Source organism: Tinamus guttatus, unplaced genomic scaffold (assembly GCF_059628265.1).
Source record: "Tinamus guttatus ecotype Peru unplaced genomic scaffold, ASM5962826v1 Tinamus_guttatus_pri_ptg000197l, whole genome shotgun sequence".
In the NCBI taxonomy this organism is placed as follows: domain Eukaryota; kingdom Metazoa; phylum Chordata; class Aves; order Tinamiformes; family Tinamidae; genus Tinamus; species Tinamus guttatus.
Window position 1 is genome coordinate 3,944,934 of NW_028288731.1, and position 18,104 is coordinate 3,963,037.

The 18,104-nt window shown below is 42.5% G+C and overlaps 1 protein-coding gene across 2 annotated transcripts in view; it reads left to right on the forward strand.

Moving 5' to 3' along the window:
- The window catches only part of PARD3B (par-3 family cell polarity regulator beta), a 354,457-nt gene that overhangs the window by 218,463 nt on the left and 117,890 nt on the right, over positions 1-18,104 (forward strand). For both annotated transcript variants that reach the window (XM_088523731.1, XM_010213086.2), the window contains one exon: positions 17,198-17,404. In XM_088523731.1, the coding sequence (XP_088379857.1) occupies positions 17,198-17,404 (207 nt within the window). The remainder of the gene's footprint in view (positions 1-17,197; positions 17,405-18,104) is intronic.

An 18,104-nucleotide genomic window follows, 5' to 3' on the forward strand; every position in this document is an offset into this window, starting at 1 on the left:
ATGTCTCATGAAACACCATTATTTGTAGTGGGTCTTTCAGTACAGCAATGCTCCTTAGCACTTGCCTACACAGCCCTCCAAAAGCACCCAGAATATCATCTCTAATCAAGAGCCCTACTGAAATGCCTTTTTTTCTGATGTAAGAGCAGAGTGGAGAGGTTTTGCTGTACATGCCAATGGAAATGGAGCCCAAATGGAAAGAATTTCATGTGAGACCAGAGACCACTTCCTTGAGCCGTCATCAACTTTCGGTGGGTTGTTTCCTCCTATTTCAAGCGATGGCACCGCTCTGTCTTTTCAAAACCTACCCATTCCTCTGGTGTTTACCTCTTAGTCTCTCTGGTGTCTTGATAGATGACACTTCTCATTAGCCTTCATTTTGCTGCTCAGATTTTTCTCTCAGTATTTCTTCCTTGCGGGTGTTTTGCTTTGAATTCATCCTTGCTGTGCTCAGGGGGTCAGAACTGCACGCAGGGTGTTTGCCCCCTCTCTTCTGGAGTTACCTTGCCTACTACAGCTGAGAGTGCCAAGTATTTTTTTTTAATAACCACCTAGAAGCTAAAAATGACATAGCCTCACCCACAAGAATTAGCTGTTAGTAGCTGTTTTGTTTTGTTTTTGTAATACAAGATACTGACCATTTCCTTGGCTTTGAAGCTTGAATATAGGTAGGGAAGCGTTTCGTAATTCTCCACTTTCAAGGATTCCTCTCCTTCCTTTTTTATTTTGAAGTTCTGTCATGTTGCCCTCTCAAAAAGCAGGATTTTGAAGGTATCTTCAGCTTTAAAGCTCCAGCTGTCCTCTCACTTAGCAGCTCACAGCTGCAGATCGCAGATCACACCCCGTTAGTTGGCCCTGGACCGGCCGGATCCCAATGCTTACCCCAAGCAGGGCATTAACGTTCCCTCCTTGCTGATTCAGCTGTTACCTGGTGTAGAAATCACTAACTTGCCCTTGCTGTTATAGTAGGACAGCTTCTCTTACCCAGTTCTCAGAAGTTAGTCTTGCATAATGCTGTGTTTTCCAGTCACTTCTGTCCACAATCAATATGGATAGTGATTCATACAGAAACCCTGCGAGTGCCTGGAAGATTACTGTTGAGCTGAGACCAAACTGACCTACTTATGGTTTGGGGACAGGGACCTCCTGAGCAGTGATTATGCTTACAGAGGTCCCACGCAAACTTAAAAGACTGTAATTGTTCCATAACCTGCTCAGGTGCTTAATTCCAAAAGCAAAATGACTAAATTGTTTGAAGCTTTTAGAGTTTAATTCTTTTCCAGAAAATAACCAGCTCTAATTAAAGAGGTACTGAAAAGAATGAAGGTTACGTGCAGAACTAAATGCTGTCAGTTATTGCATTAAGTAATTCACTGCTTATTACAGAAAAGTACATTGCAAAATGGCTGCAAAGAATAACTCATAATATCGGTTTATATTAAAGGAGTAAATACATCAAAAAAAGAAGGATCCTGGGGAAAATATTTCTTCCAGTCATTTTTTGGTAATATTCTGTAAGAAACACAGGTAAATGATTGTGTGGGGAAAACCCTTTGCTCTGGTGGTCTGCTTGCCTTCTGCGTGCGCAACGTGTTGCTGCAGCGCGCAGCAGCCCCCGTGTCATCATCCGCCAGTTGTCACACATGGCCCTTCCCAGTGCAGAGTCTGTGAGATGGGAACCATTTGAACGAAAACTTTCTATTCCCGTGTCGTTTGAGGCTCGGTTTCTGTTTGCTTGTTTGACAAAGGCTGATCTACTTTCTCCTAAAATGACTTGGATCCTTGTTCCTGTTGAGGAGAGAGAAGGGGCAGTGTGTCTAGCCGGAGGCTGGAACGGGGAGGAAGGTGCAGTGCAGGGAGGGAGCCGCATCGGGGATGGGCAGAGCGGCTTGCGCGGGGTTGGGATCCTGCCGACACCAACCTGAACAGCAGACACCAAACCTGGCTGTTTTAGGGAGAGCAGAACGGATGGCAGGCAGCGATGCCGTAAAAAAAAACTGATTTTTCTTTTTTTTAACATAAGAAACTATATGTGCAAACTGTATTAAAGGTTCAATACATCTTATGATGCAAAGCATAAATTCCTGGCTGCTTATGAAGAACTTTAGTGCTGCCTAAGGTGTTTCAGAGAAAGGTAGGAAATGTTTGATGCTGTCATCAGAGCAGATGTTAAAGCATGTGCGTTGATCAGGAAAGGTGGGCGATTGCTGTACATGCAGAAGAAAGTATTTGTAGCTCCTCCCTGGCAGAAAGAAGCTAGAGTTCTGTGGATAAAATTGTAGGTGACCGTGTATTTGGGTGATTTCTCTGAAGTCTGTAGCAGTGCATGCATATGAGACAAGTTAATGATGGGCACCTCTGCAGTGGTGTTCTCCAAGCCTGTGTACTTTACTTTGCAATGTTAATAATACTCTTTAAGGTCATTTTTTGTATTATTTTAATACACAGTCTCTCCTTCAACCACTGCCATGAAAATTTCATGAGCCTTTTCAGAAAATGAGAAAAGAAAAATGCAAATAAATTATGCATTTTCTTTTGTATGTAGTAGCTACTGTATTAGTCTATGTGTAAACAAATAAGAATGTCTTTATTAATAGCAAAGTATGTAGAAAGATCCTGCTGCAGTCTATTAGGCCCATCTGGTTTAAAGAATTGTTTTGACTTTAAATAGCTAGCATTTTGCCTAAACTTCGGGTTTAAAGCAATAATCAAATATAAATAATACAAATATAAAATGGTTAGGTAATAAATAATGCAAGTATAATATGGTTAGGTGTTATATCTGATATAAATCTGGGGGTTATGAGATATAGGGCACAAGTTTGCCTGATGTTGCGGCCTTAAAGCCTGTCATTTTCAGAGGACCAGCGTTTAATATTCTACAAAGCGTGAACCCTTTGGGGAATCCGCGTGCCTATCACAGGTTTCCAGTGGTAGGAGACGTGGCTCGGAGCAATCCAGCGCATATCCAAAATAACGTGTTTGCTTCAGTCTGAGAGGAGAAACCGCTGCTTTCTAGCACCAGGTAGGCAAAGCCCTCTTTCCTTCTGCAGCAGCATCTTGGCTGGGCTCCGATGCCCTATGGAGGGGTAGTACCTGACTTCAGCTGGAGGAGCAGGAGCCTTCCTGTACCCCCGAGAGTAAAAGAAACAGTCAGATGGCCAAATAGGGAGCTAATTCTGCTCTTACTTGTTTCAAACAGTTATCTTGAAGGTGGTCTTGCTTATTTCTGTCATCTTCAAACTTTAGTGGCAATAAATGTGTCTCTAACTGGACTCCTCTGAGCCACGTGAACCTTTCTTTCATCTTCTCTTGTTAGAACAAATATCTTCTGATCCCGACTGAAACACGGGAGCACACACATTTGCCAGAAGATTTTTACAGCTAAAGAAGCAGAGGCAGCCATCCCCTTCCCAGTCTGATGATGAGTGTATCCCAGTGTATCAAGAGTCTTCACTTGCATTAGCAGGAAACAGAGCCCAGTTTGTTAGCGATTTTTGGAAAATGGAGCCTGGAATGAAGGCTTGAGCAAATGGAATCAATAAGCAATGAGAAGGCCAACAATACTAGAACCACTAATACTGAAATGTGCTTTGGCAATCCAGCTTTCATGTGTTATCTTTGGTAGGCAATTGTTTTTATACTTCAAACAGAATTTCTTGGTACCTTCATCTAAATCAATTGCCTGTTGTTCAAGATAACCAGTTTAGTTACTTAATAGACTAAGCAAATCTAGTGATTGAAATGCAACAGGCATATGGTATAAGGAAATATCAATATTAATTATTACTCACGGTAGCTGGTTTGGATCAAAGTGAAGGAGCCAGAAGGGTAGTATGTTTGCAATGAGCTTCAGCACCCAGAAATATTTAGGCCATTTCTAGGAGATAAGGGGTGCAGATCGTGCGGAGTTACATAGTCAGCAATGAGGCTATGGTCAGAGGGTTTATATGCTAAAGTAGGTTTAAACATTTTTATTAAAATGCTCAATTTTGAGGAAAAATCAGCCTACAAACAGCGTACAAGTAAGAAGGGACTACTCTATCAATAAATGAATTGCAAAAGCAGTTTAAGTGAACATCAGGAAACTGCTTTGCCCTTTTCTCAGAGACGAACTGACAATATCTGCTTTAAAAGATGAGGAAAAAACTTGACATTGACTCCATTGTGGGCTGATGCTTGCAATGTTCATCTGAAGTACTGTACTTATCTTAACAATTCAGGTTCAATCTGAACATGAAAACCGAGAAAATTAACATTGCGTCAAAACATCTGTTTTCTGATTTCAAATAGAAAGCATCTGAGATGTAGAAGCCTCCCAGAAGAGGCACAGGAGCATGAAGTGAACATATCAGGAGATGAACCATACCTTCACAATGTTGAAACGTCATAAATTACTGTGTGGCAGAAGCAACGGACTAATATAGTCTTGCTATTCAAAAGTATTACCATATATTCAAATGAGCCAGCATTGCAGAAATACAGGTAAACCTACGTGATGGAAAATTATTTGAGGTATTGAATTTTGGTCTGTTTTGACTTGGTGTGACATGGAGCAGTGAGGTCGTGACCCAGGATTAGGGGCCTGGGTGCTTTCAAAACGCAGAAGGAATTAAATTAGGAAGAGGAAGCAGTGTCATCTAGCTGGAACATAGATTTTCATATATTGGCCTTTCTATGCTGGATGTTTTTTTTTTCCTTTCTGGGCACCACCTCTGTACAGGCTATCCCAACGAAGTAGCAGTCATTCTAACCTGTATCCTTTTTCTGATACCAACCAAATGCTAATACCTAAAGAGAAGCAAAAAGACACAAGAAATTTATATGTCATCTGCTCTAGAGCTCTCCTTGCCTTTCTATGTTCAGAGCAAGAACAACTTACCTGTATTTGCTCATCTTCAGTGGATTTTGCTTCCGCTGACGTTTCCTTCCTCCTCGTGAACATATGTAAACTTTAACCATCTACAAAATGAAAGCTTATCCAAGTAAATATTTAAGTTATCAGGTATGTTGTTCCTGACTGATTGTCCAGTAATTTCTTTTTTCCTTATAGTGAGATGTGAACCTAAGTAGTAGCCTTGTGCCCCTTTCTGTGGGCCTGTTTCTTTGCACGGGGCCTATGTAAGCATGTGGTAGCAGAACTACTATATATCTTTTTAATAACATTAGCCTTTATTTCAAAAATCCAAATTCAGTTTTCTGCTCCTAGGGTAAGTTCTTTAGTATGGATTGGTGTCCAGTGCGAGTATTGGCATATTCGTTAAAGGTCAAGAGAAGAAGCTGCTGAGCAGCTCTGATTGAACATCTGATAATATGCACGAAATTTGGAGAATTATATAAATATTGAAGTAATTGATTGTCATAAGTCTATACCCAATCACAGTGCAGGTTATTTTGCCTCCTCTTCTTGAGGAAACAGAACTGCATGCGTTTCACAGATTAACCAGATTTCCCTCTTAATGCAAATCAAGTATTGGTTCACAGCCAGAGAGAATAAAGAGGGCAAAAATATTTTAAGAAAAATGGGCTGCAGGGCAGAATACAAATTCAAGATTTCACTCTGAATATTTATAGAAGAACCAAGAAGTATAATTGTATAGATGACATTTTCTTTTGTTGTTTAGGGAGATCGTTGAACATGAGAGCTATTTTCTTTCCCTCTGTTTGGTCAGCTTGAATAATTTAAACTGCAGCACTAGCCCCTGTAAAAAGACAAAATCAGCTGTTCTGACATTGCTAAAGAAACCTAGCAGAGCTGCTTAATATCTTAGCAATTGTTGAAAATGCTAATGCGCATTGTTCTTAATGGTGGGGAGGCTGCCTTTCGTTGTTGCTGAAACAGAAGCTATAATTTCAATAATATTAGCGATACTGTCATTATTTAGTTTTAAGAATCTACTCAAGGGCTAGCAACACAAGTAATAGAATCTAATTTTTATTTTTACATTTGCCTAGAGTTTAAAATGCAGCTTTAGAAGTGCCATCGCTGCAATGAGCGAAGTTTAATACCTTTACGTTGCGAGTTCGCCTTCATGTGGAAGTAAACTGTGCCTCGATGGACAACATCTGGAATTTGAGGGCAACGAGAGCCTGATGTGCTACCCTTTCGGTTTTAAGTTAGCCAAATATGCAATTGGAAATGAGATTACTAGGAAGGAAGGCATTTGTTATTGCAGGCAGTTCAGGATCTTAAGTGGTAAAATGAGGTCTGCAATATCACGTTAGAGTTTGAAATTTATATATCTGCTAAGACTTCAATTAGCATAACAGAAAAGGGTTAAAATAGATATATGCTCCTGCTTTGCAAGTTAATGTAGTTGGTTTGTCTCCATAAAGGTGTTCTGTCCAGAGGTCATATCTATATCCTTTTTCAGGCTCCAGTGGAGTTAGCTGTCAGTCTTGAGCAAAACCAAAGCTATATTTAAGGAGCTGCAGATTAGTATTTCAGAAGTTAGCCTTATCTAGTGTATTTGAGATGGATTCTTTCAATCTTGCCCCAAGAATCAGCAAAGGAGGAAAGAGATTATTACTTAAAATAAGAGAGAGAGAAAAAATAGGGCATACTGCTTATAAAGCTGTCTTTAAAATATATGGAACTATTTGTTAAATATATATATTTTTTAAAAGCTGTAGAGTTAGAAAATGAATGTAGATTAAAAAAAAAGAAATTAGTTTTTGGCAGTCGCTTATCCGGACAACGCTCGGCAGAGACGCGAGCGACGCTGAGTAACCCAGGGGCAGCTCTGCACCGAGCTGCCCTCGTGAGCTGCAGCTCGCAGAGGTGCTCTTGCCCTACACAGCACATAGGATACGTTTAAAGTTTAAGGCAATATTTCAAAACTGCGGATAATCTAAGCTGATGCATCTTTGTGCAGTTTATGCTTTTAAAGCTATTATTTCTTTCCAGAGTGTTGATTTCTTGAATAAATAAAAGCAGACCTTTCAAAAGAGGCAACCCTTTCCTCCCGAAAGGCACATATAACACCATTCATTTCTTCTCCCTCCCTTAGCAGGTCAGGGCGGTGAGTAAGGATGGCTCTTTGGACAGTCAAAGCAATGAGGAGAGGTTTTTTCATTTGCTTTGGAACTTGAAAATCACTATTTGAATCTGCTGCAGGATTCAAAGAGCAAAGGCCACACACTGAGCTGTCACTGGGGACTGAGCCCTGCTGAGAATTTGGTCCACAGGCTCAAACCAGCTTGAAGATGAAACAGCCCTCCCAATTCTAGAGTCTTCTTAATGGGAACATCAGAAATCAAGGCTCTGAGCCTAGAGCAAGGCTCCTAAAAGCCACCATTCCTGTTAATTGCTTAGGGTTCTGCTCTAGACAAGGGCTGCAGTTTGGTGTTAGCTTAAGCTATTTCTTATGTCCTGATTTATTTTGAAGAGATTGTCATTTATTCACAATTAAGTGGTACGATCCTATAGCAGAGCCGCCTTGGTAATGCCAGATTTTGAAATGTTGTCCAGGGAGCCCAACCAGCAAGGAGTTTAGTAGATCAAGTAGGTCTGAGGGGCTGACTTGTACGGCTGCCCTGTCGTGCTCTGCCGGCTTTCTGTTAGGGTTGATTAAAAATGTGGTTATCCAGTTGCATCCTGATCCTCTTGTGGCTTGACTCCGGTTCCTGCTTCAGAAGTTCACGGTGTTACCGAGCAGGAATGTGCATTTTCCAACAATGTTGACTCTAATGCAGAAGGACCCATTTCATTCTGAGAAAAGTCGGTTTGGATTTGTGTGTATTAAAACTTTATTTGATTGTGCTTAACATACATATTGTGACTGCAGTATCAGTCATGGCATTGCCAGGCTGCTGCTTACTATTATATTAAACTTAGAGAAATTTGATTTTTTTTTTTGCCATAACATAGAGCAATGCTTTGACAAACCTCTCGAGAGAAGTCCCCGTGCTTAGTGGGGGAGGCCAACAGTAAGAATTGGAATGACCCTTTCTTTTCCTTTGACCCTCCATTTCTGCAGTCCAATACCATATTATTATTAGGAAGATCTTTGTATCCATGTTCTGTTTGCAAGTGGGAGAGAACAAGGTATTGCATAAAGGCAAAAAAAGCAGAAAAGGGTAAAGTCCAGCAGAAGATCTTAAGAAGAGTCTGCATGTATCCATTTGCCACTGCGTTTAAATCGTATTCCAGGGTGCGTCCCATGCAGCAGTTCTATTAGTTTAGGATTTTTTTTTTTTTTTTTTAATTAGCCCTTGGGGCACGTTTTGGCAATGTGGAATGGCACGCTGCTATAAAAATCTTTAATACCTAACTCAGTAGCAAGTGGGGTGACATCTTTAGGATACTAGAAATGGCTGCAGTGGTAGTGGAAACAAAATTGAAGAATTTGGGGGGGTTTCCCTGTCTGAAGGTGATATTTGAGGTTAGATGCACATTTGCTAAAACTCTAAGGATAGAGTGAGTTTTCTAAAAATGCAGATTTAAGAATCCAGCTGTATTTGATCTCTCATTCACCTCCTTGCCAGCTTCTTTTTAAAAATAACCTTTTTATTAAGCTGTCACATCATGACATGTATATCCACCAAGGGAGCTGCAGTCCCCAGAGTGAGGGCTAGTACCATGTACCCAAACAAATGTAAAATGCAAAGCAGTACCTTATATCCATTAGGACTCAGTTAACCACTATAGCTAAAATAATGTTTTGGCTTTTTTTAAGCAAGACTAGGATTATAAAACAATTGTGAGCGATGTTGGTTAAAACCCAGAAGACTGCCAGATGTCATTGGATCAGATATTCTGTGGTGTGTCCTTGCACACTGCAGAGCAGTTTAGCAAAGCCGTCTGCCGCAGCTGCTTACAAGGGGAATTTCTTGCCAATTTTTTCCATGAATTGGATGTAATTTTTATATGGATTTATTTCCATGGAAAAAAGCCCTGATAATATTTTCCATGTCCTAAGAGCTACAAAGCTTGTTCTCAGTACTAAAGTTTTTCTTTATTTTACTTATCTTCGCTCTGCTGACACAACCCTTTTGCCTGAGTTTCTTATCAAATTGTGCATCTTATTTAAACACCCAGCTTGAGGGGCATTTGTGAGTATTTCTAGATCCTGATATGTGGGAGGATAGGATCATTGTAATTGCTGAAAATGTAAATATGAAATATCACTGTATGCACATGTACCTATGGGAATGTGTATGTATTTCTGTTCCTGTACTTTAGGTGCAAGCTTACTGCCAGATTTACCCAGATCCAACTCATGTTAGAGGAAATAACCTAGACATGGAAATTAAACTTTTCTTCCCTGAAAGCTGGAGCAAAGACCTAGTTCACAGGCTACTTGATGCAAAGCTTGAAAGAGTTTCTGTCAGTATTTTTGAGTTATGGGTGAATGGGGGGAAAAAAGCATTACCCAGCTGGAAAGATGTTCTTTTCCCACTGCTTAGTTACTCAGATTTGGCCAGAGGGAGGTGTGTCTTCGGGTTTTTATGGTTTTCTTTCCCCCAAAGCAATCTTCATTTCTGGAATGAGACCAAGCAGAGAAGTTTCAGTCCAGAGGATAGTTTAAAAAATATTGAAGCGCATGAAAGGAATATAGGTTAAAGTCCCAATGTCACTGCGACTGTGGGCTCAGCTGTTAGGAAGCTGCAATAAAATACTGTTATCAAACTTTAAACATTGAAATGATCCTAAAAATCTCATTGGGAAATAAAAAAGGAAATAAAAGGAAACTTGTGTTGAGGACTCTCCTGCTGAAAACCGGCATAATCCTTCCTCAGATTCTGTAGGGATTTTGAGGCAGAGCTGTGCCAGATAACCATTTTTCCTAGTTAATAAGAGGTTTGACAGAATTCTGCATATTCCCGTTTAAGAGCTGGATTTTCGTATAAGCTTTTCAAAACTGTTTCAAGACAAATATGATTAAGCTCATAAACAAAGCAGTTTCGAAAGCATGCTGGCTTTCAGACAGTGCTTGGTGTGTATGTAGATTCCAGATGCATTTTATTTTAATTTTTTATGCAGGTAATTTGCTGGCAGCTTCAATCAAGATGTACATTAATTTCTTAAACTGAAAATTAACCTCCACCCAACCACTTAAACATGTAGAAATGAATACAAGAAAATCAGTTTTCATAACTTCTTTTGAAAATTGCTCTCTAAACGGAGCCAAATGTAGAACTGGGTTTAAAAGTCAAGAGGTCACCTCGCTTCTGCTCTGCTGTACGTGAGGGTGCAGTAAGGACCAAGCTGCCCCACGTTCCTGGGGGGCTCCTCGGGGCTGCAGGTGATTCTGCTTTTGGGAGGGCTTGTGGGGAAAGGGCTGGTGCTGGCGATGCCTCCTTTACCCTGTGCGTGCCCGGGACAGCGTTGGAGGCCCCCGAAGCCTGTGTAAACCCGCGGCGCGGAGTCTTCCCAGCCGGAGCTGTTTGTGTGTTTGGAGTCAGCTAATCCACGAGCGCCGCCGCGATCAGGTTAATGCCCGGTTAATTGCTCCTAGCCTTGACACACAGTTTAATTGCTGCTTGGCCAGCGCATGTTTGTTGCTTGCTCGGTGCCGAATTTGAGCGGATGCAGCAATGTAAACCGCTGCCTGGTGGAGGCAAACAAAATAAATACAGTATTTTATGTTCTTTTAATTCAGGGCCAAGTGGATTTGGATGAAGTGTTTATTTAGTTTGCTGGCTGCTTCAGATGCTGTGGCATATTGATTCCTTTTATTACTAGCAGCCATTTAACCTGACCCCTCTCAGATCCAGTATTTTAAAAGCCATAAATTTTAACTTTACTTACGAGGAAGGATTGAAGCGCCGTGAAAGCCTTTTTATTAGCAGAGCTCTGCCTCGCACCGTGTTCCTGTGTCACCCATGGCAACAATATTGAGAGCTGCTAAACGAGGGCGGCTGTTGGGCACTCCGGTGGCAGCGGGGCTGGCAGCGAAGGGAGCCCGCGGACATCCCCAGCGTGCGGGCAGGCGCGCACAGACACCTTCCTTAGCCACGGGTGACTCTCGTGCAGGTTGTTCTGCTAAAATCTAGCCTTTTTCCTAATATTAGTGGATAGGAAAAAGCAGACACAGAAGAAGCATTTTACAACATTTTTTTTTTCTAGTTAAACTGGTGGAATTGCAATATGTTTCTCTGCCTTTCCTAGGCTTTTCTTTTTCCTTTCCTTTTTTCTTCTTTCCTAGGCTTTTTTTCTTTTCTTTTGCTCAATCGGTGCTTAAAGCAGTCTTTAACTTGCAGCTTATAGGAGTGTTGGTTAGAATGTATCCAGGCCAAGACTCAATGCACAAAAATGACATAGCACTTTTTATACAAAACCATTGAGAATAATATGATTGACAGAAGAGGATTTTTCTCTGTGTTCCCATGTAAAGAACTCGAGCTTTAAATTTGGGAGGAAAACAAAGCTTATTGCGAACTTTTGCATTCCGGCAATTTGTTATTTCCGGTTTTAATTAGCCATGTTTCTGAAAATCTGATTTCAGGCTTGATGACTAGGATGGAGTGATAATTCAGCAGACTTTTTCAATGGGGGCTTAATGCTTAATGAAATTGATAGGCCATAGCCATGAATTTAGCGTAAGCATTGGCTTCCCTTCTGCTGTTGAGCTGCTGAAGAAGTTTCCTCCTGCGTCCCACAGGTCGTATTTAACTTTCTAGATGGGAGCCGCCTGCCGTTAAGTGCCTCTGCTTGGATATTAGCGCAGGGACTCTCACTTCACGTTGCGCTTTGGCCTGGGAACACAAATGTTGTTTTAGCTTATGCGAAGTGTAATTTAGATTGATTAATCCGAGAAAGTGTCGCATTTCCCAATCTTTTAAGTAGGAAAGAAATCTGTGACCCTGTCAGCGGGTGGGTGAGGAACCAGGGGTGAGACAAGTGCAGGGCGCTGGAATTTTTACTGCCCCTCGAGTGCACGAGGCTCAGTTTACAAGGTGCCTGAAATCACCAGGGGAATTGTGTTTTCTGAAACCAGACTTTTTCCAGGCTGGGTTGCTTTTCCCATGCCTGTTTTTCTCTTGCAGGTTGCAACACCTACATCTAAAGTCAATTTAATACACGTAAATACCCTTGAGGAGAAAGCTCCTGTTTTGTAGAAGGTCAAGTAGCTGAACTTATACTTGGAGCTTTGGTTCTTACCAACCGTCAAGAAAAGGCTCGGGTGCTGGAGGAGCGAGGATTTAAGTGCTGAGGAAAAGTTTTTGCTAAATACAGAGTCCCGCTGGAAAGTGGAAGGTTATGTCAGAGGTTAACCTTATGTAACCAAATAAAGAAAACTAATTATTTCAACAGATAACATCGTTCTTTTGTGCAGAGATTGGCTTTGCTGCAGTTTGTCCAGCATTCGGCGCTAACTCAGCAAATGCAAGAGCCCTTTCTCCGTGTGCTTTGGCTTGAACTCCTTTCACTCCTAATTCTTAGCTTTCATGTTGCTCTGTGGAACTTATTAGCATGTTTTAGAAATGTCTCGTGATGTACGTGTGGCTCTTCTTGAAATCCTGAGCGTGCAGGAGCAGGGCCCCGACCGCTTGGCTTGCAGAGGTGCCCTACGTGCCGCGGTGCCGCCTCTCACCTAAGGACTGCCGCCTTCCCGCGGCCCCGTCTGGGCTCCAAATTGTGCGCTGCCGTTATTCACGGAGGAAATTGCCGTTTGTGCAAGCAGGAGCTAAATTGCAATCATTATATGCGGTAAAATGGATTGAAATATCTGTAAATAAGAAGTCTGCAAGCGGCTCTTTTAATCAGAGAACTTGTTAAATTCCCCCATACTTTGATTTTTCTTTCTTAGGTTTTTCTGTCAGTGCTCGGTGTTTCTGCGTCTCATTTGGGTTGCTTGGTCTGAGGTATCAAACGAGCAAGACGTGCGTGTTGGCCCTAATTTGGGAGCGCGAGAGTTGGTGCTTTTGTCTTGTTTTGTATCAAACTCTTCATAATCTTTTCTGTGCTTACACTATAAGCAAGTGTTGAAGGGGCTGCAGCATCGTTTAAGGTTACTCTACTGAAATATCCTTCTAAAGCTTTCCATTTGAAAATCAAAAACCGAGGTAGGAGCTTTGAGATCTCCCCTTCCTAAATCAGTCTCTGCATTCAATCAATTGGTGATTGAGCAAGTATCGGAGTATAAAAACGTAAGTGAGAGGAAAAATCCTTTGCAGTTGTGCATACTGTGAATCCTACCAGAAATAAATGGAGCTACACTAAATGAAATGGCTCACAAAGAAGCGCACATGAATTAATCCAAGCCACCATATGATACTGCAACCCTGTGGGCAAGAACCGTGTCTGTCTACCTGGTCTCTGATGTTCCTGTCACATGGGGGTCAGTAATGACAGCGACTGTTTTCTCTCTTGACCTTACACTTATTAAAAGGGACATCAACGCTTTTCACTTTACACATCGATTTATTTAGGAGTAGATTTTGTGAAAGGAGCAGAGGAGAGAAAAGCAGCCAAGTCTGCCTGGCTGTCTCTTGCTCTTGTGTTTCTGGACATCTTTCCTATAGCGAACGGCCGTAGCTGCTCCTTCCCGCACAAACGGCAGCCCTACAGCAAGGGGGTCTCTGGGTGTCTCTGGACTCGGTTTTCCGATGGGCCCCGGCAGCGGCCTCTTTGCCGGAGCACATGATGATCCTGCGCTTTGCCGGAGCTTTGCTCCTTCCCAAGCAGCAGTTTGGGTGCTTTGGAGACCCCCTCCGCCAGCCTCGCCTCTTACAGGGGTGATTCAAGTTTAGCGATGCAGTGATGCATTAATTCCTATGGGAAAAGCCCAGGTGGGTAATCTGGGAACTGCCTGTACTTCCAATGTCACGCAAACGTGTCCTGTGTACCCACGGACCTGCGGTTTCCCTCTTCACCGTGCAGTCTTCCCCAGGCTGCTGCGTGTGTCCGGCATGGTGTGCCGGGCTCTATGTGATCTATTCAAACTCTGCTTATTCTCATTGCTCAGACTTGGCAAAACTTTCCTGTCATTTTTTTCTTCATAAAGTGGTTTTAACCTCACAGTATCTTTCAGAATTTTAGAAAGCAGATTAGTGTAGCTCTTACAAATTCGTTCCTGTAAATATTATGCCTTAAACATATTCTTACAGTCTCACGTTTCAAGAAGGAGACATATAAAATGTAAAATTCATGTTAAATAAGTATAGACTTCCTTATCTGCAGTGCCTCCCAACCCTCTTTGCTTTTTCTCTCTTTTGGTACCATTCCTTCCGCTTGGCCCCAGAAGAGAGAGGAGTGTGCAAATGTGGGAAAGAGAAGCCAGTAAATAACTGATATTAATAAAACAACAGAAAGTGAGTTTATTTTTACTTTACCTGGAGGGGAAAAACAACATCTGATGGAAACATAGAAAACTGAGGTAGATATCATGCTGTCTTCCAGTTAAAGCAGTTAAAGGTGGTCACTTATGGATGTTAACTTTGAACCCATAACTTGGTTTCGGCCAGTCATAGGCACTTACTGATACCAATAGTTGTTTTCTTTCCAAAATTCAGTAGAGAGCCACAAAGCACTGCACCATTTATAGAAAATGGTTTCTGCAGTTGACTTTTTATCCTTCTGCTCCAAGAGTGTAACTTTACTATAAATGAGGCCTTAAGAAATTTAAAATCTGAGGAAGTATTTCTGCACATAATGAGCAATTAAATTACTCATTGCCCTGCTGTATTTTTGCATCCAAAACCTAAGTAGGGCCAGATAGTCCCTGTGCATCTCTTTGCCTCTCTCTCTTGTGTGCATGCACATATGTCTGCTAGTAACATAAGATGAGGTGGCAGTTTGTGTTTTTCTGGGTGGAGAAGGTAATGGCTTTTTTTTTTTTTAACATCTTAGAAGAAAATCATGTTTTCAACATGGTTTAAAGCCTGCATTGATAAGGAAAAATGCAATCACTTATCACCTACATTAAGACTTTTTTTTTATGAGATAATTCTGATGCTAATAGTGAGAAGCTTCCAATGGTGCCAGTGAAATTTCAGACTAAATAATTATAGCCTTGAGAAAGGGCGTTCTAATGCCTAACTAGTAATCTGTTACTAACAGGTTTCAGTAAGCTTTGGAATAACTGACGATACCTTTTAAATACGAAAACATGGGAAGATGAGAGATGAAATTTTACTTTCATTGCCAGTAAGAAAGAAATGTAGTTAATCTTTGCCATTTTATTCTGTTTTTTTGCTAACATTGGGCAAAATATTATCAAAAGCTTTGGGCAAAAAAAGTGATCGCAAGTCAGTCCTGTTTCTGCTCTAACTTCGGGAAATTCTAAAAAATATATATATATATATATATATATATATGTATGTATGTATATATGTATCACTTTTCCAAGAGAATGTTTCTCTGAACTTACTTGGTAAGTAAGCAGTGCCCACTTTGCCTTCTCCCTCCTTGTTGCAATAGGAACCCGCAAACAAGATGTGCGGTTCTCTGTAAGTGCTCTCGCTAAAGGAGCAAACAGGAAGTTGTTGCTAGCTACCGCTAAAATTAATTCCTGGGGGGGAACTTTCCCATTAGGACAAAACACCAAAGCCGGACTGTTCATGCGGGAAGAAGCCTCCTGTGCTGGCAGCGCTGTGTTTCCCCGGGATCCTGAGGCACGTGTGTGGCAAGGAGCCTTCTCCGTGCAGGCCGGCCTGCCGGGGTGGCCGCCTTAGCCCTGCCGTGGGGCACGTTTGAGCGCCTCACCACAAAGCCACAGCTGCTGGCATGGCTTTGTCTGGAATCCCCATCCTAGGGGAAGAGCAGCGGCCCGAAGCGAGCGCCGGCCGCAGGGCCGGGGCCTTTGCCATCTCGCGGGGCCAGGGCCACTCCTGGGCCTGCGGGGACCGCGGAGCCTCCGGCTGCCACGCGCCTTGGCAGCCGTTTCTAGCACCTTCCATGCGTGGTGGTTGCTTGCGCTCCATTTTAGCACTCGCTGCTTTGGCAGGGATGCTGGTCTCCAGAACGGACATTAACGAAGACGAGAAGATTGCATTTTGTGGCCTAGCAACCAGATCTCCCTTAAGCTTTTCTCCATCTTTTTCCCCTGCCTCCCTCCAGCTCTGAGCAAGTCTGCACTGGTAGTGTGGGTTGCTTTATCCACTGCTAATGATTCCCTACTTGGTGCCAGTCCTTAGCTGTTTCCTTCGGGAATCCACTGATGGCACTGCTTGGGTTCAGGAATATCTGTGCTCTAGGGCTGCTAACATCGCAGCCCAGTGTTAACACATCTGCCTTTGCAGCAATCCTCAAGCCTTGTCAGGAGGGCCGGCACGTGGACGTGTTGGTGCAGGTCCCTCATTCTTACATTTTCCTGCTGCTGGCGTTAGTAGCACTTAGAAACTGGGGAAGTCAAAGCATCCTGTGTGCTCTGAGACTGCAGCGAGCCAAAGTCTATTCCTTAGTGCTTCTGCGTCATATTTACCACTTTGCAATGTAAACATTAAGTAGACACTGTAAAAACTTTTGGATTAAGCAGTGTTTGTGATTTTCTGTTTGTTGCATGTGCTCTGTGAACTTTTTGTGCCTATCCCATTACCATTGTGCTAACAGTAATTAGCATTAGTGCTAATTATTAGCACTAGCAGTACTTAAGCTGCCACAAAAGAACGTCCCTTTAAGAGGGGAAAGTCAGGCATTTGATGAGAGAAAACATGGGGGGACTTGGGAAGGTATTTACTCTGTCTTTATTGTATAAACTACTTTCTCATGCCTAAGAACAAGGAAGGAGGCAGCACTATAGTTTATATTAAGCTCTACTTTGCTAGAAGTATTTATGTTTCTGGCAAAACCTGCTGTGTATGTTGATAGCACGGCACCAATTCCAGCTTGAAGAGAAAGGCTGGATAACACTGTAAGAGAACTAATAATATCTTCTCACAGGAGGGATGTGTTTGAAAATATCAGTCATTCATGCAGCCTGCCTTGTTCAAAAAAGCCAAACGGCTGGTTGGGCAGCAGTGCTTCCTTCTGGGAGTCTCTGGGTAGTGTTCTTGAGACCCACAGCCATGTCCAGGCACGGGCTCCTGCCCACTGCTGTTCTCAGGTCTGTGAATTACATGTCATTTCCCCCCAAGTCCAAACAGAGATTTCTACTGAACTAGGCTTAACTTAATGATATTTTTAGAACAAATTACAGCGGTTGCATACTATTTCAGAGCCCCCAAGTAATAAAGTACACAATTAAATATATCTGACAAGTTTTACTTCTGTGTGGTTTTCAGTGTGTAAACTTAACTGTTTCTTTCCCAGACTCTTCCAGCAAAGATTTTGGCCCCACTCTGGGCCTGAAGAAGTCCAGCTCCCTGGAGAGTCTGCAGACGGCCGTGGCTGAAGTCCGGAAGAACGAACTCCCTTTTCACAGACCCAGGCCCCACGTGGTCCGTGGTCGGGGATGTAACGAGAGCTTCCGAGCTGCCATCGACAAGTCTTACGACGGACCCGAGGATGCTGAAGAGGGTATGTTGCTGCTCGTACTTGCTGATGGAACCACCTTCGGTTAGCATTGCTGGCAGTCAGCTCAGTCAAGCACACGAGCGAGTGATTTAATCCCATTGAAGTTGGCTGAATTTAAAAGCTGCTTATACCTTGTGCTGAATGGAGCTGTCTTTGCAGCGCCCCATCCACCCACAGCTGGGTTTAGCAGCAAGCCTTTCACTGATCTCCTTTGGGGCAGGAGTAGGTTGAAGGAATTAGACTTCAGTCCTTAAGGAGCTGTATTCTTCAGCTTCAAGAAGCAGCTGCCTTCTTCAGATTACATTGAAAAGTATCCTGTTTGTTTTACAGAACTGTCTAGAGCCCTGTTCTCCAACCAGGATGTTTGTTTCCTGGCCTAGTCAAGGTAGAGCCCGTGACAGCATCATGGTGCTCGCTCTATTGACATGGGCTTACAGTCCCCCAGCTGGAAATACTCCTCCTTATAGCACCAGGTTTTACATCTATGATTGATTCCTGAGCTCCCAGATAGAAGGGGAAAAAAAAGAGGAAAAAACTCCTCTTTTCCTAGCAGGCAGAACAGATCCTCTGTTCTTTTCTTCAGACAATAAAACAGAAAGATCCCAAGGAGTGAATGAAATCATTTTGTTACGTAGGTGGGTTATGTCAGTCCCCAGAACCTCTTATTGAAGGCAGCTCTCAGCGTTTGCTTCCCTGCGTGTCG